Source organism: Ahaetulla prasina, chromosome 5 (genome assembly GCF_028640845.1).
Source record: "Ahaetulla prasina isolate Xishuangbanna chromosome 5, ASM2864084v1, whole genome shotgun sequence".
In the NCBI taxonomy this organism is placed as follows: domain Eukaryota; kingdom Metazoa; phylum Chordata; class Lepidosauria; order Squamata; family Colubridae; genus Ahaetulla; species Ahaetulla prasina.
This window is the reverse complement of record NC_080543.1, coordinates 2,682,721-2,705,041: the sequence shown is the minus strand read 5'-3', so window position 1 is coordinate 2,705,041 and position 22,321 is coordinate 2,682,721. Positions and strand designations below refer to the sequence as shown.

The 22,321-nt window shown below is 46.9% G+C and overlaps 2 protein-coding genes across 4 annotated transcripts in view; one reads left to right on the top strand and one right to left on the bottom strand.

Annotated features, from left to right (window-relative positions):
* Positions 1 to 11,321, top strand: part of PPME1 (protein phosphatase methylesterase 1) — a 40,065-nt gene extending 28,744 nt beyond the window's left edge. For both annotated transcript variants that reach the window (XM_058185788.1, XM_058185787.1), the window contains 5 exons: positions 2,076 to 2,205; positions 3,710 to 3,754; positions 6,165 to 6,229; positions 9,289 to 9,356; positions 10,039 to 11,321. In XM_058185788.1, coding sequence (XP_058041771.1) covers positions 2,076 to 2,205; positions 3,710 to 3,754; positions 6,165 to 6,229; positions 9,289 to 9,356; positions 10,039 to 10,057 — 327 coding nt within the window. In that variant the 3' untranslated portion in view covers positions 10,058 to 11,321. The remainder of the gene's footprint in view (positions 1 to 2,075; positions 2,206 to 3,709; positions 3,755 to 6,164; positions 6,230 to 9,288; positions 9,357 to 10,038) is intronic.
* The window catches only part of P4HA3 (prolyl 4-hydroxylase subunit alpha 3), a 35,350-nt gene continuing 22,046 nt past the window's right edge, over positions 9,018 to 22,321 (bottom strand). The window contains exons 10-13 of one of the 2 annotated variants that reach the window (XM_058185784.1): positions 22,243 to 22,305; positions 21,314 to 21,382; positions 18,640 to 18,736; positions 9,018 to 9,146 (exon numbers count right to left, since the gene is read on the bottom strand). In XM_058185784.1, the coding sequence (XP_058041767.1) occupies positions 9,034 to 9,146; positions 18,640 to 18,736; positions 21,314 to 21,382; positions 22,243 to 22,305 (342 nt within the window). In that variant the 3' untranslated portion in view covers positions 9,018 to 9,033. Of the gene's footprint in view, positions 9,147 to 16,131; positions 17,956 to 18,639; positions 18,737 to 21,313; positions 21,383 to 22,242; positions 22,306 to 22,321 lie in introns of those variants that run through there. The other variant, XM_058185785.1, reaches the window with a different exon arrangement.

The following is a 22,321-nucleotide window of genomic DNA, read 5'->3' as shown; positions in this document are numbered from 1 at the left end:
CAGACGGTCGCCAAAGATCACATGATCCCGGGACTCTGCAACCGTCATAAATACGAGTCACCTGCCAAGCTCCTGAATTTTTGATCACGTGACCACGGGCAGGCTGCAACGGTCGTAAGTGTGAAAACCGATCATGAATTAATTTTTTTTCACTGCGGTTGGTAACTTGGAACAGTCACTAAACGACGTCAAGAACTTACAACCACAAGGAAGCCCAAAATTTTGGTCGTTAAGTGAGGCATTTGTTAAGTGGATTTCTCCTCATTTCATGACCTTTCTTGCCACAGTTGTTAAGTGAATCATTGCAGCGGACGAGTTTGTAACTCAAGTTGTTAAGCGAATCTGGTTTCCTCCTTGACTTTGCTCGTCAGAAGTTCTCGAGGGGTGGATCCCGTAATCTCCGGAAGGTTCCAACCGTCATAAATACGAGTCACCTGCCAAGCTCCTGAATTTTTGATCACGTGACCACGGGCAGGCTGCAACGGTCGTAAGTGTGAAAACCGATCATGAATTAATTTTCTTTCACTGCGGTTGGTAACTTGGAACAGTCACTAAACGACGTCAAGAACTTACAACCACAAGGAAGCCCAAAATTTTGGTCGTTAAGTGAGGCATTTGTTAAGTGGATTTCTCCTCATTTCATGACCTTTCTTGCCACAGTTGTTAAGTGAATCACTGCAGCGGACGAGTTTGTAACTCAAGTTGTTAAGCGAATCTGGTTTCCTCCTTGACTTTGCTCGTCAGAAGTTCTCGAGGGGTGGATCCCGTAATCTCCGGAAGGTTGCAACCGTCATAAATACGAACCCATTGAGTCTGAATTTTGATTTGTGTGACCACGGGCGTTGCTGCCACGGTCCTTAATGTGAAAAACGGTCCTAAAAGTCTCTCTTTTCAGTCCCGTTGTAACTTTGAGCAGTCACTAAACAGGCTGTTGTAAGTCGAGGATTACCTATGTATTCCGAACCGAGGCTGTCCTCAGGATAACTTTTAAACCCCCAAATAGATATTTCATTTCATTCATTTCATTTCATTTATTTGATTTTTATACCGCCCTTCTCCCGAAGGACTCAGGGCGGTGTACAGGCAAATAAAAACAGACAAGACAATAATCTATAAAATGCAAAATTAAAAAACTTATTATAATTTGCCTAAAATTTTAAAATATATAGAAATTAAAACCCCGTTTAAAATTAATAATAAAACTATACAATCCATAAAATTTAAGCCAGCCCCGCGCGAATAAAAAGATCGTCTTCAGTTCGAGGCGAAAGGTCCAAGGTCAGGTATTTGGCGAAACCCGGGGAAGTTCGTTCCAGAGTGTGGGAGCCCCCACAGAGAAGGACCTTCCCCTGGGGGCCACCAGCCGACATTGCTTGGCGGACGGCACCCTGAGAAGTCCCTCTCTGTGAGAGCGTACGGGTCGGTGGGAGGCATATGGTAACAGTAGGCGGTCCCGTAAGTACCCAGGCCCTAAGCCATGGAGCGCTTTAAAGGTCATAACCAAAACCTTAAAGTGCACCCGAAAAGCGACAGGTAGCCAGTGCAGTCTGCGCAGGAGGGGTGTTACGTGGGAGGTACGAGATCCTCCCTCTATCACCCGCGCAGCTGCATTCTGGACTAGCTGAAGCCTTCGGGTGCACCTTAAGGGGAGCCCCATGTAGAGAGCATTACAATAATCCAAGCGAGAGGTAACGAGTGCATGAGTGACTGTGCACAAGGCATCCCGATCAAGGAAGGGGCGCAACTGCCGAACGAGGCGGACCTGGTGGAAGGCCCCCCTGGAGACGGCCGTCAAATGGTCTTCAAACGACAGCCGCTCATCCAGGAGGACACCTAAGTTGCGCACACAGATATCCGTGTGAATTGCACCCCGCTGGTATTTCCTGTAACTCCTATTTGCAGAAGTCTTGAAACTTGGCAGCTTTAAGACTTGGGGACTTCAACTCCCAGGAGTTAAAGCTGCCCAGTTTCAAGACTTCTGTCCTAATTAATGTCTGCTGCTTGCAAGCAACGCGGCTTCTCAGCCTCCTACACGGTTACGTATTTGCTCTTTTTCCCCCCCCATTCCCCCCCAGACCAAGAAAGAAGCTACCTACACCTGGCGGATTGAACTGGCCAAAACGGAGAGATACTGGGAGGGCTGGTTCAGTGGTCTCTCCAACCTCTTCCTCAATTGCCCTGTTCCCAAACTTCTGCTTTTGGCAGGTAGGTGGGGCTGCCCCCCCCTCCCCTTCTTTCCCTTCCTCCTTCCAGGAATTCATCCCATCCCTCTGCAAGCACCTAATGACGGCTGTCCAACTTCCCTCCCTGATGTTTACTTATTTGTGTATTTATTTTGTATCCCCCCCCCTTTATCATTTTGGCAAATAATGCAAAGAAGCTCTGCAGCACCCCTTCGTCCTGCTAATTTGCCCCACAACAACCACAACAACCACAATACTGGGAGGTGGGTTGGGTTGAAGGAGAATGACTGGCCCAAAGTCACCCAGCCGGCTTTCGTGGCTAAGGCAGGACTAGAAGTCACGGTCTCTCACTCGCTAGACTGGCCCTTTAACCGCTGGGCCAAACTGGCTCTCACCACTTTTTCAATGTATTTTGCAGATGGGTTTACATGTGAGTATGTATAGGTAGTTCCCAAGTTGCAACCATTTGGAAAGAGAAAGAAGGAAGGAAGGAAGGAAGGAAGGAAGGAAGGAAGGAAGGAAGGAAGGAAGGAAGGAAGGAAGGAAGGATTGATTAATGGATATTGGGTGGAGAAAGATGGATGATAGGAATGGATGGAGAGAGAGGAGAAAAAGATAGGAGATGATAGATAGATAGATAGATAGATAGATAGATAGATAGATAGATAGATAGATATAAAAAAGATAGAGATAGGAGATGATAGATGGATGGAGGGATAGATGATTCCATCCTTTATAAGGTAGGTAAAATGAGGACCCAGATTGTTGGGGGCAATAAGTTGACTTTGTATATAAATATACAAATAGGATGAAGACTATTGCTAACATAGTATAAGCCGCCCTGAGTCTTCGGAGAAGGGCGGGATATAAATGCAAATAAAATAAAATAAATAAATAAAATGATAAAGATGATTAGATAGATAGATAGATAGATAGATAGATAGATAGATAGATAGATAGATAGATAGATAGATAGATATAAAAAAGATAGTGATAGGAGATGATGGATGGATGGATAGATGATGTAGATGATTAGATATAGATGATTAGATATAGATGATTAGATAGATGATACATAGATATAGATGATTAGATAGATGATACATACATAGATAGATAGATAGATGATAGATAGATAGATAGATAGATAGATAGATAGATAGATAGAAAGAAAGAAAGAAAAAAAGAGATAGGAGATAGATGGATGGATAGACATACATACATACATACAGATAGATAAAGAGAAAAAGAGAAAGAAAGGAAGAGGGAAAAAGAAAAGCTAGGAAATAGATGATAATGGATGGATAGATAGATAAAAAAAGATAGAAATAGGAGATAATGATGGATGTATAGATGATAGATTGATAGAGATAGATAGATAGATAGGTAGGTAGGTAGATAGAGTTAGATAATTCAGAAATGCAAAGAATAAATTCAAAAGTTGGCCAGAGGATTGGACTAACATATGGGGGGGGCCTCCCCTCTTTTCTCCCTCCCGTCCCCTGAATCCCCCCGTTCTTTTCTAGGTGTTGACAGACTGGATAAAGATCTCACCATTGGCCAAATGCAAGGTAAAAATCTTCAGATTTCCGGTCCAGGGTGTCTTTTAGGAAGGCTTTCTTTAAAAGAACTCAGTTTCTGCCCCTGAGGACTTGGCATCCAATCCTCAGCCTTCAATTCATTCATTCATTCATTCATTCACTCACTCACTCATTCATTCATTCATTCTCTCATTCATTCATTCATTCAATATGGACCGTGGTGAGATAGCCTGTTATTAAAACACAGCAGCCTGCAATTACTGCAGGCTCGAATCCCACCAGGCCCAAGGTTGACTCAGCCTTCCATCCTTTATAAGGTAGGTAAAATGAGGACCCAGATTGTTGGGGGCAATAAGTTGACTTTGTAAATATACAAATAGAATGAGACTATTGCCTTACACACTGTAAGCTGCTCTGAGTCTTCGGAGAAGGGCGGGATATAAATGTAAACAAAAAATAAATAAATAAACCTATCAAGACTATTTTCTGATGCATTATCTGGATTCTCACATGAGACAAAGAGGCCTCTTAAAGGCCTGATTTCCCCAAATTTGTGAAAGAGAGCCGTGTTAGTGGCCCCAAATCATTAGTCTGGTTGCCTTTTTCCAACTAACCAAGGTTATTAAAAGGTAAAGGTTCCCCTCGCACATACATGCTAGTCGTTCCCGACTCTAGGGGGCGGTGCCCATGTCTGTTTCAAAGCCCGTTTCAAAGCCGAAGAACCAGCGCTGTCCGAAGACGTCTCCGTGGTCATGTGGCCGGCATGACTCAACGGCAAAGGTGCACGGAACGCTGTTCCCTTCCCACCAAAGGTGGTCCCTATTTTTCCACTTGCATTTTTTACCTGCTTTCAAACTGCTAGGTTGGCAGAAGCTGGGACAAGTCACGGGAGCTCACCCCGTTACGCGGCCCCAGGGATTCAAACCGCTGAACTGCCGACCTTCCGATCGATAAGCTCAGCCTCTTAGCCACTGAGCCACCGCCCTTTTAGTTTTAGTTATGCTTTTGAGTCAGTCTTGATTCTGGGCCTGTAGTCAGTCAGTCAATCAGTCAGTTTTTTTATTTTTATTTTTTATATATTATATTATAATATAGTATAGTATAGTACATTTATTATATTTTTATTTATTATTTTTATTTTATTTTTTATTTTATTATTTTATTCATTATTTTTTATTTTATTATTTTATTCATTATTTTTATTTTATTTTATTTTTTTAATTTAATTTAATTATTTTATTTCATGTTTTTGTTTTTATTTTATTTTTTTATTTTATTTTATTTTCATGCCTCTCCTCTTCCCTATGTCAGGATTCCAGGTAATAATCCCATAGCAAGCAAAACTGAGGCAGTTGAATTCCTCAAAGATTACTTCTATTGGAAATAATCATAGCGGGGAAAACGGACTCTGAAAACTCCCGTGGTTTTCACCTCATGAAAAGTAAAAGATTTTCTCAAAACAATCAGTCACATGGTCCAACCGCCGTGCAGTCCGACAACCGGGAGGGGGCATCACTCCGCCTTCCTCCAACCAAGTGCGAGAATGTCCTTGGTTCCCAAGAGAAAGTATTCTGTTTTGGCTACAGAATCCCAACTATTTCAAATCCGCCCTCCCTGATCACCTCAGCTCCAGTGGCAATACTGAAGCGGACAAAATGGCTTCGGTCAGGCCAGCTTCAGGGTTGATCACCCTACAAGGTGACTGTTCTGTTTCCCTCCCCCAATACTCCCAACAAAGAGTCAGTCAAAGGCCTCCTCTTCTACTTTATTTACATAGATAAACGTCCTGGCCACGTCTACCCACGGGCCTGCCAAGTTTCTGGAGATAACGAGGAAATTATAGATAAGGCCAGAATTACTCACGAATATATTCTTCCCTCCATTGATACAGTTTGCCCGCGCAAATTCATTGCTTTATCCAAGACAAAAAACCAGGAAGTCCCGCCTCCTATTTATAGTCTCTGCAGATGTCACTGCATGACCATCATTCCTTGGCTTTATCCCAACGCTTCTTCTGCTGCGCGCGCCGGTCACGTCTGCGCAGTCTTGCATCACTCCAAAACTGTTCTTGGGGCGTTGCCAAATCAGAAGAAGGCTCCAGAGAATCAGGCCTTGCCGGCCCCTCCTCCTCCCTTTGAGTGGGTGCCAGGGAGGGAGAGGGCCCAAGAGAAGCAGGGCTTGCCAGGTCTTCTCCCTCACTTTCTGAATCATCCGAGTCCAGGAGTCCGGGTCCAGGAACCTGGGTCACAACAGTGACCCTTATCCTGGTGATGTTTTCTGAAGTGGTTAGGGGTTTCTGAGCTGAGCGGGTGAAACCGGCCCCAATTCATCCAGCTGGCTTTGGCGGGATCCAGGTGGGACTTGAACTCACGATTTCCCAGTTTCTAGCCCGATGCCTTAGCCACTGGCCCAACCCGGCTCTCTTCTCCCTTCCCTGCAGGGAAGTTCCAGATCCAGGTTCTCCCACAGTGCGGCCACGCAGTCCATGAGGATGCTCCAGAGAAAGTGAGTAGCGTGGTAGTTTGACTTCTGTGTGCTGGATTCAGCCAGTTCGCACCACTTCGGGAGAACCGGTTGTTAACTTTCTGAGCAGTTTAATAACAACAGCAACAATAATAATAACAACAAGAACAACACACTGGGAGCTGTGTCTAAAGACCTAGGCAAGCACTTAAAACCAATTGGCACTGACAAGATCACCATTGGTCGGCTGCAGAAGGCCACCTTACTGGGATCTGCTCGCATAATTCGCCGATACATCACGCAGTCCTAAATGCTCGGGAAGTGTTCGACTAGTGATCTGTGATACGAAATCCAGCATAGTTATCTCGTTTGCTGTGTATACTGTCATTTTGTGTAAATATAATAATAATAATGACAACAACAACAACAACAGAGTTGGAAGGGACCTTGGAGATCTTCTAGTCCAGCCCCCTGCCCAGGCAGGACACCATTTCAGACAAATGGTTATCCAACATTTTCTTTAAAATTTCCAGTGTTGGAGCATTCACAACTTCTGCAGGCAAGTTGTTCCACTGATTAATTGTTCTAACTGTCTGGAAATTTCTCCTTAGTTCTAAGTTGCGTCTCTCCTTGATTAGTTTCCATCCGTTGCTTCTTGTTCTACCCTCAAGTGAAGAGTAGAGAAGAGTTGGAGAATAGTTTGACTCCCTCTTCTTTGTGGCAGCCCCTGAGATATTGGAACGCTGCTATCATGTCTCCCCTAGTCCTTCTTTTCATTAAACTAGACATACCCAGTTCCTGCAATCATATGTTTTAGCCTCCAGTCCCCTAATCATCTTTGTTGCTCTTCTCTGCACTCTTTCTAGAGTCTCAGCATCTTTTTTATATCGTGGCGACCAAAACTGAATGCAATATTCCAAGTGTGGCCTTACCAAGTTTGATGAACTGGTGGTTGGAAGAAATCATTAGGGCAGAGAACCAGTTGTTAAATTATTTGAATCCCACCACTGGCTGCACCCCAAATTAAGTTGCCGTGTCAGGCTTGTTCAAGGGGGAGCCTAAGCCGCCCCAAGGGGTGTACCCTTCAGCCCCCAGAACTCTGTAACCAGCAGGGCCATTGATTTGGTTGCCATGATATAAAAAAAGACGTTCAGATCATAGAAAGAGTGCAGAGAAGAGCAACTAACATGATTAAATGCCTGGAGACTAAAACATACCAAGAACGGTCGCAGGAATTGGGTATGTCTAGTTTGACGAAAAGAAGGACCGGGGGAGACTTGATAGCGGTCTTCCAATATTTGAGGGGCTGCATCAGAGAGGAGGAAGGGGGCCAAGCTATTTTCCAACGGCCGTGAAGGCAGGACAAGAAGCAAAGAATGGAAACTCATCAAGGAGAGAGGCAACCTGGAATTAAGGAGAAACCTCCTAACGGTGAGAACGATTAACCGGTGGAACGGCTTGCCACCAGAAGATATGGGTGTTCCAACACTGGAAGTTTTTAAGAAGAGACTAGACAGCCATTTGTCTGGAATGGCATAAGGTCTCCCGCTTGATCAGGGGGTTGGACTAGAAGACCTCCAAGGTCCCTTCCAGCCCTAAGATTCTATGACATACATAGATAAGATACATATGATAGATAGACAGACAGGTCCAAGAGACAGACCGTTCTGACTTAGGCTTCCCAAAAGCACGGAGCAGACTCCTCATCCCGATAAAACTCCTTTTATTTAGTTTAAAGGGAATTCCTCTCCAGCCGAAGTCCCGGCCAACGGTCTTACAAGACATTTTACGACTTGGAGAGCTGCCAGGCCGATATCTTCCAAAGGCCACTCTGTAGCAGACAATACTTGGCAAGAAGTCAGGAACAGATCTTCACTCTAATGAATTGAACTAATTGTCTCCTGCAAACTCCCCTCCCCTTTCGCTCCTCTTTATTCCCAATGGGAGAGGCCATTCACTGTCCACCTGGGCCTTTATTCCCGAGTCGGTCCTTGTTCCTTAGCTGTTCCCTTCTCCTGGCAGCTCTGCACATGCGCACACTGGGAACAGGCTCCAGCTGTTCTTCTGCCCCACTCATGTCCGACTCAGAAGGCAGCTGACAGCTGTCAGACGGCCCTGACTGTCTCTACCTCCGATGCAGAGCCCTCATCAGAGCCTTCCCCAGACTCCAGGACTGGCCCAATCTCATCTCTGTCAGATTCTGCTGCCAGATCCACTGGCCACTAGTGGGCCACTACACAGACTGAGAAAAAGATAGGTAGGTAGGCAGGCAGGCAGGCAGGCAGGCAGACAGACAGGCAGACAGACAGACAGACAGATAGATAGATAGATACGGTAGATAAATAGATAATGGTAGATACGGTAGATAGATTCAGTAGATGATAGATAGATAGATAGATAGATAGATAGATAGATAGATAGATAGATAGATAGATAGATAGATAGAGTAAATGATAGATAGATAGATAAGATGATTGATAGAGATAGATACAGTAGATGATAGATAGATACAGTAGATGATAGATAGATAGATACAGTAGATGATAGATAGATACAGTAGATAATTGATAGAGATAGATAGATAGATAGATAGATAGATAGATAGATAGATAGATAGAGTAAATGATAGATAGATAGATAAGATGATAGAGATAGATACAGTAGATGATAGATACAGTAGATGATAGATAGATAGATACAGTAGATGATAGATAGATACAGTAGATAATTGATATAGATAGATAGATAGATAGATAGATAGATAGAGTAAATGATAGATAGATAAGATGATTGATAGCCATTTGTCTGGAATGGCATAAGGTCTCCCGCTTGATCAGGGGGTTGGACTAGAAGACCTCCAAGGTCCCTTCCAACGCTGCTGCTGTTCTGTTAAATGTTCTCTGGAAACCACTCTCAGTGCTCCAGTTGGCGAGGCCCGACCCGTTTGTGTGAATGGTTCCTTTGGGCGAGAGGAAGGAAGGAAGGAAGGAAGTAGAACGCAGGGTTCCCGAATGGTTGGGGAGGGTCTATCGCAGGGAAAGGGGGAGAGCCTCCTTCATCTCTGCCTCTTGCCCCCCCCACCCCCGGTCTCTCTCTTTCAGGTAGCGGAAGCCGTGGCAACATTTCTGATCCGTCATAGGTTCACGGAGCCCATCGGCGGATTTCAATGGTAAGGCCGTCATTGACAGTCACCCACCCCACCCCACCCCACCCTGGACTTCGCCGTAGGGAGACTCCAGATGTGTTGAGCTACTAGTTTAGGGGTGTGTGTGGAAACCTTGAAATTGCCACCCACTCCCAAAATAATAGGGGAGCTGGGAGGGACAAGGCTGGCGTGAAGAACTCTATACAGGTAGTCCTCAAATTACGACCATTCATTCGGTGACTGTCTGAAATTACAGCAGCCTTGAAAAAACTGACTGACAACAGTTTCTCACACTTAGGACCGTTGCAGCAGCCCCGTGGTCACGTGATTTATATTCGGTCGGCAACTGGATCATATTTGTGACGGTTGCAACGTCCTGGGGGTGTGTGTGTGTCACGCGTTTCCTTTTTGCGACCTTCCAACCAGCAAAGTCTATGGGGAGGCCAGAGTCCCTTAACAACTGTGTTAGTAACAACGGCCGCGGTTCGCTGAACAAGCGCGGCAAAAACGGTCGTAAAACGGGAGCGAGCTGTCGTTTTCACAACGGTCTTACCAGCAAAGCCCACTCGGCAACAGAAACGCTCGAGTTCACTCCTCATAAGTCGAGGACTATCCATAATCCACGGTGGGCGTCCTCGCACAATACGGCAATGCTAAATCGAGATACACCAGCTAACACGTCTCCTCTTTTCCTTCTCTTTCACAGTGTTTTTCCTGCTTGTTAATACCCCACCCTGGCGGGTCCTTCTGCGACTCTTGTAAATAAACCAACATTGGAGGCACCGTGGCATATCCCGTCTCCTTCCCATCATCCGCTCTGACCCATCGGCACAAATCTCATCGCGGAGAAACCGGGTCTCCGGCTCGGCTCGTTTTTTTCCATTTCTCCCACCATTTCATCCTGGCTGGGCCACCCTCCTCCCCCTTCCTTCGTCTCGTTCCCGAGATCATCAAGAGATCCTGGCTTGTTTGTTCCTTAACTCCTCTCCCGGCTGCTAATCCGGGATGTCGGGTTAAACTCCGGCTTTGGGAAAAATCTCGGCAAACTTTCCTCGCTTCTTCGCCCGCTCCCCGCTCGTGTGTATACGTTGCCACCGTTTTTTCGACAGTCGAGGTTTCATTCTCCCACGCATGAAGGAGGTGGGGGCGGACTTCCCCAAACCGGGCGCCACCCAAACGCACCCGGCGCAACAGTTTCCCAAATTCCTAGCTAGCCACTGATTCGGTTGCAACCCCCAGCATGTCTGAACAGGCTGGGGTAGCCTCACCTGGTGCATTGTTTTCTCTGTGTCTGCAGTGTTTGTGCACCTTAAGATGGAGGGAACTATAACTCCCAGAATTGTGCACCTTAAGATGGGGGGGACTATAACTCCCAGAATTGTGCACCTTAAGATGGGGGGACTATAACTCCCAGAATTCCCCAGCCAGCAGAGCTGGCTGGGGAATTCTGGGAGTTATAGTCCCCCCATCTTAAGGTGCACAATTCTGGGAGTTATAGTTCCCCCTGCGTCTTTAAAGCTGCCAAACAAACACGGCATTAGGAAGTCTGGCACAGCACAACCAGGAAAGGAAGCTGCCCCTGTTGAACTTCCGCCTGCTTAAATCATTTGCTGATCCTTCGTCAAAACCGATCCCCTCCCTTGTAGCTCCAGATCCGGGAATGCAACCAATTTTTTTCCGCAGCCACAAAAGGTTTCCAGATGTTGCCTCTGGAACCACTGGCTTTCCCTGGGAGATCAGGGCCCAAACGCCTTCTTCCCCTTCCGAATCCGTCAACGCTTTTGGTTTGGGAACAAGGAAGGGGGAGGGGGGAAATCGGGGGGGGGATTGAAGAGAGGCATGATTCGGGGCGGTTGCAGACCCCTCCCCTCCCCTCCCCAAAGCCTTGGCGGTTTTTTCCCCCCCTGTTCTTCACCTCTGGTGGCCAAACCGTTTTTTTTGGGGAGTGGTGCCTTGAATCCAAATAAAGTGGAAAGAATCTGCAAAAAAGTCTGTGGTTTTTATTATTATTATTATTATTATTATTATTATTATTATTATTATTATTATTATTATTATTATTATTATTATTATTATTATTATTATTATTATTATTACCATCCGGCCAGATGTTCCGACTGAATTTGGCATTGTAATCTACCTATGGCAGTGATAGGCGAACCTTTTACGGACCGAGTGGCCAAACTGCAACCCGAAACCCTCTGATTTAATCGCCAAGTGCCAACGTGAGTCCGGAGGTTTCACTAACCTAAAATAATGATAAACAAGGCAGAGTTCAGCTAATTGTTCTAGGAAAAAACGTGATGAATGCGCTTTTATGCCCTTTCATTTTTTTTCTGCTTTTGAAATACCGTATATACTCGAGTATAAGCCGAGTTTTTCGGCACGTTTTTTGTGCTGAAAAACGCCCCCTCGGCTTATACTCGAGTCTACCCTTGCAGAGCCGACCCAGGGAGAGGGTTTTTTGCCCTCGGGAACAGCTGGGCCGGCAGGACGAGCCCAAATGCTGCCGGCATGCTTTGCCAGCTCGGCCGGCTCGTTTTGGGGCGGCTGGCCTCCGGCGCTTCCGCCGCTTTTGATGGCGGCGGCGGCGGTGGTCGGCGGAGGGGCGGAGGGGCGGAGGGGCGTTGTCACTCGCCTCCTCTTACTGTCCTCCTCTCGCCTCGGAGGGGCGGAGGGGCGGAGGGGCGTTGTCACTCGCCTCCTCTCGGCGCATTGAGTGCGGCGGCAGTGGGGGTGGGTGGGTGGGGGAGCCGCCGTGAAGTGCCGGCTGGGGAGCCCGGGATTGGCTCCTGGCCCCCAGCCGGCACTTCACGGCGGCCTCCCCTGCCGCCGCACTCAATTTCGCCGGAGAGGAGGGCGAGTGACAAACAAATAGAGTTCTTCGCCCTTGGCGTTTGTCACTCGCCCTCCTCTCCGAAAAGCCGAAATTGAGTGCGAAGCGGCAGTGGGGGTGGGGGGAGGCCACCGTGAAGTGCCGGCTGGGGGAGCCCGGGATTGGCTCCTGGCCCCCAGCCGGCACTTCACGGCGGCCTCCCCTGCCGCCGCACTCAATTTCGGCTTTTCGGAGAGGAGGGCGAGTGACAAACAAATAGAGTTCTTCGCCCTTGGCGTTTGTCACTCGCCCTCCTCTCCGAAATTGAGTGCGGCGGCAGTGGGGGTGGGGGAGGCCGCCGTGAAGTGCCGGCTGGGGAGCCCGGGATTGGCTCCTGGCCCCCAGCCGGCACTTCACGGCGGCCTCCCCTGCCGCCGCACTCAATTTCGGCTTTTCGGAGAGGAGGGCGAGGTGACAACGCCTCCGCCCCCACCGCGGGCAAGAGGAGGACGAGTGAGAGGCGAAATGTCGAACGCCCCTCCGCCCCTCCGCCGACCACCGCCGCCGCCATCAAAAGCGGCGGAAGAAAACGCCGGAGGCCAGCCGCCCAAAACGAGCCGGCCGAGCTGGCAAAGCATGCCGGCACTTCAATCCCGGCTCCCCAGCCGGCACTTCACGGCGGCCTCCCCACCCACCCACCCACCCCACTGCCGCCGCACTCAATTTCGCTGGAGAGGACGGCGAGTGTGTCAAACGCCAAGGCGAGAAGAACTCTCTTTTATTTGTTTGTCACTCGCCTCCTCTTACTGCCTCCTCTCGCCTCGGAGGGGCGGAGGGGCGTTGTCACGAATACATCCCAATAAAATGCAAAGGTTTCAAAGCATGTTTTGGAAAAGCAGCGAGGATGGGGAGAATGCTGCCTTGAATGTGAAAGAAACGTGGAAAACTCCAACTACAGTATAAAAAAAACATTTGCACTCAGTACTTTTTATTTTATTTTATTTTTGCCAAGTTTTCCTAGGGTTTTTTTCCCTATGGAAATTGGGGAGGTGGGGAGAAAGAGGTGAAAAGAAAAGCCTCTTGGAAAGCGGAGAAATACGGCAAGAACAACAATTTCTCCCCGAGAGGGGGCAGGAGGAGGAGGAGGAGGAGAGATGGGGCATTGCAAGCTAGGGTGGGAAGAAGGAGGAGGAAGAAGAAGGAGGCAAAAGAAACCGACCTCGCGCAGATCAGCAAATTAGCTTTCCTTCTCCAAACCAATTTTTTTTAAAAAAAAAAACCCGTTCTACCCAGAGCAAATGGCAAATAAGCAGCCCGTTTTGAGTCTGATTATTGTTTCGCGGTGGTTGCCCTCTCTGATCTCCTTGTACATGACAAGGCACCTCTAACCCAGCGCTTTGTGTTTGTTATTGGTAATTCTCCTCTCCCTTCTTCCATTGGAGTCCTCTCCCCTTCCTTTCCGAACGGGGCGGGCGATTTACCTTCTCTGCCTCTTTTTATTTTCCTGGAGGTGGAGGTGTATTCCTAAGGATGCCTTCAGTGCTGGGGAAGGAGCCGATCCATGGAGGGGAGGGGGGCGACGCTGCCGAGAAGCCGCTGCTTACAGAGAGCGAAAGAGCCAGGGAGACCTTGGCATAGGTGGGCGGCTGGTGTAAGGCAGGGCAGAACCTTCGACCCGCAAGGATCCCGGGAGGTGGGGGACGAAAGAGAGGCAGAGAAGGAGGGAAGGAGGGAAGGAAAAGAAAAGAAAAGGGGGAGTGAAAATAAGAGCAGTCCGAGCAATAAATAAATATTGCTGGGCTGCTTTCCAAAAATCCTCAGCACGGAACTAAAAGTTGCAAGTGTTTTGTGAGTTCAAACAGTCCCTTCCAGACTAACACGTTTCATTAAAAGATACAAAGTTTGGTAAACTGAAGCTCGCTCTGTCCAATGCAAAAAAATCATCATCATCATATAATAATAATAATAATAATGATAATAATAATAATAATAATAATAATAATAATGATGATAATGATAATAATGATAATGATAATGATAATGATAATGATAATAATAATAATGATAATAATGATAATGATAATAATAATAATAATGATGATGATGATAATGATAATAATGATAATGATAATAATAATAATAATAATGATGATGATGATGATGATAATAATGATAATGATAATAATAATAATAATAATAATAATAATAATAATAATAATAATAATAATAATAATAATAATATTCAGCCGTGCTTCGCTTTGATGGCAGCCTGACGAAATGGGGGCAGGGGATACATACACGGTTAGGGAAAATAACAAAACAATGTTTTGGGCTCAATTGCAGTCTTAAATTGAGGACTACCGGTACTTGCAATTTGAACCTTATTGGACACTTCATTCCTGGAGGGTTTTTAAAGAACAGACTGGACAATCCTTTGTCTGAAACAGTATAGGATCTCTTGCTTGAGGAGTGGGGACTGGACTAGAAGATCACTGTTAGTTTGGGATATGTTCAGAGCCCACACATCTGATGACATAAAAAAATTGGCAAAGTCATCTCAAGTCACTTTGGCCGTTATTCCAGGTGGGCTTACATCTGTATTGCAGCCCCTAGATGTCAGTTTAAATAAACCTTTCAAGGACCATGTGCGAAGGATGTGGCATGAATGGATGACATCTGGTCAAGCTCGTCTGACAAAAGTTGGAAATCTGAGAAAGCCAGACATAGAACTAATAGCACAGTGGGTTCGTGATGCATGGGAAGATATTCCAGAGGACATGGTGCAACGTGCCTTCAAGAAATGTGGCATTAGTAATGCTATGGATGGCAGTGAAGACAGCGCATTGTATGAGAGTGACAGCAGTGATGATGACGACTGTGAACTCAGTGATGACGACAACGTATATGCGGATAACATCACAGAAGCTGAAGTAGCTGAAGCTCTGTTTGGACAAACAGATGATGAGGAGGAGAACTCCAGTTTTGAGGGATTTTAGCTCTCGTTAGCTTGGTTGCTGTTACTTTTAAAGATACTGTATTTTTGATACCATATTCTTTTTGGGGACCCCCTTTTGCACTTTTATTGTTTTTCGTTCAAATAAATATTCATGTTATTTTACTTGGCTCTATCTTTATTTTTTACATTGACCAGTAGCTGCCTCATTTCCCACCCTCGGCTTATACTCGAGTCAATAGTTTTTCCCAGTTTTTGTGGTAAAATTAGGTACCTCGGCTTATATTCGGATCGGCTTATACTCGAGTATATACGGTACTTTGAAAACTTTTGTGATATAATTTCTCTCTTTCCCTCCCTCTTGCTCTCTTTCTCTTTCCCTCCCTCTCTCTCTTTCCCTTCCCCTCTCTTTCCTTCTCTCCTTTCCTCCCTCTCTTATGCTCTCTTTCCCTCCCTCTCTCTCTTTCTCTTTCCCTCCCTCTCTCGTGCTCTCTTTCCCTCCCCTCTTTTTCTTTTCCCTCCCTCTCTTTTTCTCTTTCCCTCCCTCTCTCTTGCTCTCTTTCCCTCCCTCTTTCCCTCCCATCTGTTTTTCTCTTTCTCTCCCTCTCTCTTTTCTCTTTCCTTCCCTCTCTTTTTCTTTCCCTCCCTCTCTCTTGCTCTCTTTCCCTCCCTCTTTCCCTCCCCTCTCTTTTTCTCTTTCCCTCCCCTCTCTTTCTCTTTCCCTCCCTCTCTCTTGCTCTCTTTCCCTCCCCTCTCTTTTTCTCTTTCCCTCCCCTCTCTTTTCTCTTTCCCTCCCTCTCTCTTGCTCTCTTTCCCTCCCTCTTTCCCTCCCCTCTCTTTTTCTCTTTCCCTCAGTCTCTCTTGTTCTCTTTCCCTCCCTCTCTCTTGCTCCCTTTTCCTCCCTCTGTCTTTCTCTTTCCCTCCCTTTCTCTTTCTGTCCCCCCCTCTTGCTCTTTCTTTCCCTCCCTCTCTCTCTTGCTCTCTCTTTCCCTCCCTTTCCTTCCCTTTCTCTTTCCCTCCACCCCTCTCTTTCTCTCTCTCTGCCTATTTCTGTCTGTCTCTCCCTCCCCCTCTCTCTTCCCCACCCCTCCCTCCCTCTCTCCCTTCTCCTGGGGGTGGGTGGGGTGGAAGGAACCCATGAACTGGTGCTGGGTGGTGGGAATCCCAGGAGCAGCCCGCGGATCAGCTGGTCGGCCGAACACCAGCTGGGAGGCGGGGCATCACAACACCAGCAGCTCTTGACATCCGGGAGGCTGAAGCGAGTCCATGACGAGGATGGAGGGTCGCATTGTGGCTCAGCATTGTAATCGGCTCCAGGAGGAGGGGACCCTGTCTCCATTATTGGTGAGGTGGCGAGAAATGTGACGGAGTTGGGCTGGGGCAACACGGCACGTGCCGACAGAGAAATCGTTTTATTTGGAAATTTATATTGGCGCCAATTCACACATGATGACTGAAGGCGGCTTACAAGATTATGAAACCCTACATAAAAACAATAAAACTAAGCAAAGGGAGAATCATGTAATAAATTAATAAAATAATATATAATAAAATAATTGTAGTCTGAACAACTTGAAGGTTTTTCGGTTGAGAAGCCCTTGACTGGAGGGGTCCTTGATGCTTTCTGAGCTTCAATCAATCAATCAGAATAGAGCTGTAAGGGACCTTGGAGGCCTTCTAGTCCAACCCCTGCTCAAGCAGGAGACCCTCGACCATTTCAGACAAGTGACCGTCCATTCTCTTCATTAAAACCTCCAGTGTTGGTATAAAAGTCTAAATAAACTAAATAAACTAATAAACAGTGTTGGAGAACCCACAACTTCTAGTGGCAGGCTGTTCCACTGGTTAATTGCCCTCGCTGTTAGGAAGTTTCTCCGTAGTTCTAAGTTGCTCTCTCCTTGATTAGCTTAGTTTTGGGTGCTTTGGAAAATAGTTTGACCCCCTTATTATCTTACTGACAATAAGTTGATATATAACAATATATAATAAAATAAGTTGACCCACTAATTTTCCTACAGATGTTTCGTTTCCCCAAACATCGTCAGTGCTAGAAGGGAGTGGGGTTTGCAGAGAGGAGGAAGAGGAAGAGGAGGGCTGGGTGGCTGATATGTTGTCTGAGCTGGGCTGTTTCCTTGCAGACGTTTCATGACCCAACGAGGTAACGTCATCAACGCTAGAAGGGAGGAAGGTTTGCACTGATGATGTTCCCTCGTTGGGTCATGAAACATCTGCAAGAAAACAACCCAGCTCAGAAACGCCCCCAGGGCCCTACAGTCCCCCGCTTCATGATTCACCTAGCAACTGCGGTGACTCACTGAACAACCGTGGCAAAAAAAGGCCGTAAAAGGGAACACGACTCCCTTAAGAACTGTCTTGCTTAGCAACGGAAGTTCCGGGCTCCGTTGTGGTCATCAATCAAATGCTATCTTTACTCACTTTCAGCCCTTCGTGGACACATCCCATAATATCCCTACAGCTGCCCGGCTCTTCTTGCACTTCGTTTTGGGGCAACAGTTGTGGCAAGAACACTTCTATTGTCTTGCACACCCAAGTGTGTGCTGTTCCTTTGCAGCCCAAACGTTTTTTTCCCAACCTGTCCATCCTCAAAGGTTAAATCAATAAAATTTGGACACATCTGGAGCCTGGGTGCTCCAACAACCGGTGCGTCGAGGCTTCTGCAGTGGGGCCAGATGTTCCCATTTTCTTTGCACCCCCACCCTGACCCAGCTGCAAGATCCAGCCTCTTCGTTGTCACGTCACACAGAGCCGCCTTGGGGGGGGTCGCTATTCTTCCGGGTTGGTGCCGCAGCGCCTGTGGAACTCCTGGCCGTGTTCGTGGAACCACTTGTTGGCCACTGCGGAGAGAGGAGGCGTAGGAAGGATGAGGAGGCTGTGGGAGCCTTGCGCCCATTGGCAAAGTTGCCCTCGTTATAATTTACGCCAGGTATAATTTTACAGCATCGTAACAGGTAGTCCTCGACTTACGAACCACATTTGAGCCCCAAATTTACGCTGCTAAGCGAGACAGTTGCTCGGTGGGTTTTGCCCCGTTTTATGACCTTTCTTGCCACACTTGTTAAGCGAATCGCTGGAGTTGTTAAGTGAGTAACCCGGTTGTTAAACGAAACCTGGCTACCCCATTCACTTTGCTGGTCGCAAAAGAGGATCCCATGACCTGGGGACTCTACGACCGTCATAAATAGGAGTCAGTTGCCAAGCATCTCAAATTTAAATCACCTGACCCCCCCAAGGACGCTGCAACGGTCACAAGGGTGAAAAACGGTCGTAAGTCTCTTTTTTTCAGTGCAGGTGTAACTTTCGAACGGTTGTAAATCGAGGACCACCTGCATATAAACTTTGCAGCATAAATAAATAAAAATGAAATAGTGGGATAGCTTTATCGGGGGGACCCCCCAACCCCCCCAACGAAGCATCGCCCGGTGTCAGGCCTTAGGAGGTTCTGGCCTCAGCCGTGTTCTCTCCACAGATGCACAAAGACAGATCTTGGGGGGCGCAGGGGGGGGACCCCACTTGCTTACCCCACTTGTCTCCAGCAAGGACCGGGCAGCCGGCGTGCAGGGTAGCCTCGTCCCCCTCCCCGTTCTTCCGCAGGTTCCACCAGAAGAGAGCGGCGTTCTTGAAGGAGACCAGAAGGGAAGGTGTTAGAGAGGGGGGTCCACACGGAAATGGCCCCCAGCCCAGGCAGGGGGAACAGGGGGCGGGTGTGTGTGGAAAAGACAAGAGAAAGCTCACAGGGGAGATGGATGGCATAAACATTCAAGGAATGAGTGAATGGATGAATGGATGGAGGAATGAGTAAATGATTTATATGGATATATTGACCATCAATTGTGTTGTAAAAGTTGTACCTTGATGAAGGTATCTTTTCTTTTATGTGCACTGAGAGCATATGCACCAAGACAAATTCCTTGTGTGTCCAATCACACTTGGCCAATAAAATTCTATTCTAATTCTAAATGGATGAATGAGGGAATGAATGAAGAATGAATGAATAAACGAGTAAATGGATGAACGAGTGAATGGATGGATGGATGGATGGGTAAATGGACAAATGAAGGAATGAGTGAGGGAATGAATGAACAATGAATGAATGAATGAGTAAATGGATGAATGAGTGAATTGATGGATGGATGGATGAGTAAATGGACAAATGAAGGAATAAGTGAGGGAAAATGAATGAATGAATGAGTGAATGGATGAATGAGTGAATGGACGAATGAGGAAATGAGTGAGGGAATGAATGAGGGAATGAATGGATGAATTAATTAATGAGTAAATGGACAAAGGAGGAAATGAGTGAATGGATGGATGGGTGGGTGGATGAATGAGTAAATGGATGAATGAGGGAATGAGTGAGGGGATGGATGAATGAATGAGTAAATGGAAGAATGAGGGAATGAATAAATGAATGAGTAAATGGATGAATGAGGGAATGAATGAATAAATGAAAGTATGGATGAATGGGGGAATGAGTGAGGGAATGAATGAATGGATTAATGAATGAATGGACAAATGAGGGAATGAGTGAGTGAATGAGTGAATGAATGAGTGAGTAAATGTATGAATGAGGGAATGAGTGAATGAATGCATAAGTAAATTATTATTATTATTATTTATTCAATTTTTATACCGCCCTTCTCCCGAAGGACTCAGGGCGGTGTACAGCCAAGATAAAAAACGAACAGTACAAAATATACAATTTAAAATACTAATTAAAAAACTTATTATAAAAATGGCCATATAAAACTAAAAACTCCATTAAAATTAATAATAAATTTAAAACCAATAAAATTTAGGCCAGCCCCACGCGAATAAATAGATGTGTTTTCAATTCGCGGCGGAAGGTCCGAAGGTCAGGTATTTGGCGTAAACCCGGGGGAAGTTCGTTCCAGAGGGTGGGAGCCCCCACAGAGAAGGATCTTCCCCTGGGGGCCGCCAGCCGACATTGCTTGGCGGACGGCACCCTGAGAAGTCCTTCTCTGTGAGAGCGTACGGGTCGGTGGGAGGCATGTGGTAACAGCAGGCGGTCCCGTAAGTACCCAGGCCCTAAGCCATGGAGCGCTTTAAAGGTGGTAACCAAAACCTTGAAGCGCACCCGAAAGGCCACAGGCAGCCAGTGCAGTCTGCGCAGGAGCGGTGTTACATGGGAGCTACGCGAAGCTCCCTCTATCACCCGCGCAGCTGCATTCTGGACCAACTGCAGCCTCCGGGTGCACCTCAAGGGGAGCCCCATGTAGAGAGCATTACAATAATCCAAGCGAGAGGTAACGAGCGCATGAGTGACTGTGCACAAGGCATCCCGATCAAGGAAGGGGCGCAACTGCCGAACCAGGCGAACCTGGTAAAAAGCTCTTCTGGAGACGGCCGTCAAATGATCTTCAAACGACAGCCGTTCATCCAGGAGGACACCTAAGTTGCGCACTCCCTCCTTTCGGGCCAATAACTCGCCCTCAACAGACAGCTGCGGCTGCAGCTGACTGAATCGGGGTGCCAGCATCCACAGCCACTCCGTCTTGGAGGGATTAAGCTTGAGCCTGTTTCTCCCCCACCCATCCCCATCAAATGAATGAGCAAGTGAATGAATGGATGAAGGAATGGATGAATGAGTGAGAGAATGAAAGGGAATGGATGAATGAAGGAATGGATGAATGGATGAGGGAATGAGTGACTGAGGAAATGGATGAATGAGGAAATGGGTGCATGAGTGAGGAAATGAAAGGGAATGGATGAAGGAAGGAAGGAAGGGATGATTGAGTGAGGGAATGAGTGAGTGAGTGAATGAATGCATGAATGAATGAACAAATGAGTGAATGAATGAGTGAATGAGTGCATATGTAAATGAACGAGTGAGGGAATGGATGAATGAATGAATGAATCCATGAATGAATAAAACCACCTCCACAAAAAAGGTTGTAAAATCAGACCCACTTAATGACCGCCACAACTATAACTGCAGGCTCAATGACACTCATAAATCAAGAAGAAGCTTGGGACTGATCTTAATTCCAGCCTTATTTCTCCTATATTTAGGAAGGCCGGAATAACATTAAAAGCCTTGGCTATCCTTTGATTTTTTTGCAATATTTTTTTGTGGGGTGGCTCTTCTGAACAGGAAGAGGAGGACAAAGTCAGGATTTGACCAGCGAAAAGAAAACTGGCTGGGAGGGGAATTGCAAACCGGAAAGGGCTCACCTTGATAACCGGCACGCTCAGGTTTGCATAAATAAAGGCCGTAGATCCGCCAGCTTCCACCGAACTCAGCTAAGCAAAAAGAGGCAAGAAGAAAGAATGCAACGGAGAATCATAGAGTCCTAGGGTTGGAAGCAGAGGAGAAATCCAAACTGGTTTGCTACGCCGAATGCCTGCTGTGTCTGCAGCTGATTTCCTGGTTTCTAGCAAAGCTAAACCCCGCTGCACAACTGATAGTCAGAAATATCAGTTCATGTTGTGCCTCGCCCGCCCTCCTCTCCTCAGCCGGGCCCCTCCCATCTCCTGCTATCTGAGCCAGAGGCTGATAGTGAAGAAAAATGGCCTGGCATGCCTCCAGCCCCCAGCCCTGGCACCATGCCCGGATAGACTGAGCAAACAAACCTCCCTCCTACAGCGTGTGAGCACGAAGCCAGCCACGTGCTAGAATTGCCGGCAGCAGATCAGGAGGAAGGGAGTTCACAGTGGATGGATCCCCGCTTCCGGAGAATGGAGAGGCGACGTCAGCAAAAGGAAGGGAGGGGCAGGCCTGGATAAGTGCTGAGTCATGGAGCCACACCCCATGGCCTATATAAAGGATCTGCTTTCTGGCATTCCTTGAGTCAGGCAAAGTCTCATCTGGTTGCTGAAGTCACACCTTGGATTCCTGCCTGCCCTGAGAACTCTGACAGGAATTTGGCAAAGCTGCAGAGGCTTCGTGGCCGCGCTTGAGACAGACTTCCCAGACCCGGCCGTCAGAGGAGGAGTGGGACACGACAATGGTATAGGTATAGGACATCAGACAAATGGTTGCCCCATTTTTATTGAAAGCCTCAAGTGATGGAGCACCTACAACTCCTTGCACCCCTAACCCAAATTCAATTCTGCCATGGATATCCAAGAAAGAAGGGAAGAAAAAGAGACTGAAAACTCACATAGATCATCAACGTAGCTATTCGATTTCCGGATTTCATCCGATACAGGGGGCTTTTTCTCGACTGGATCAGAAGTGGC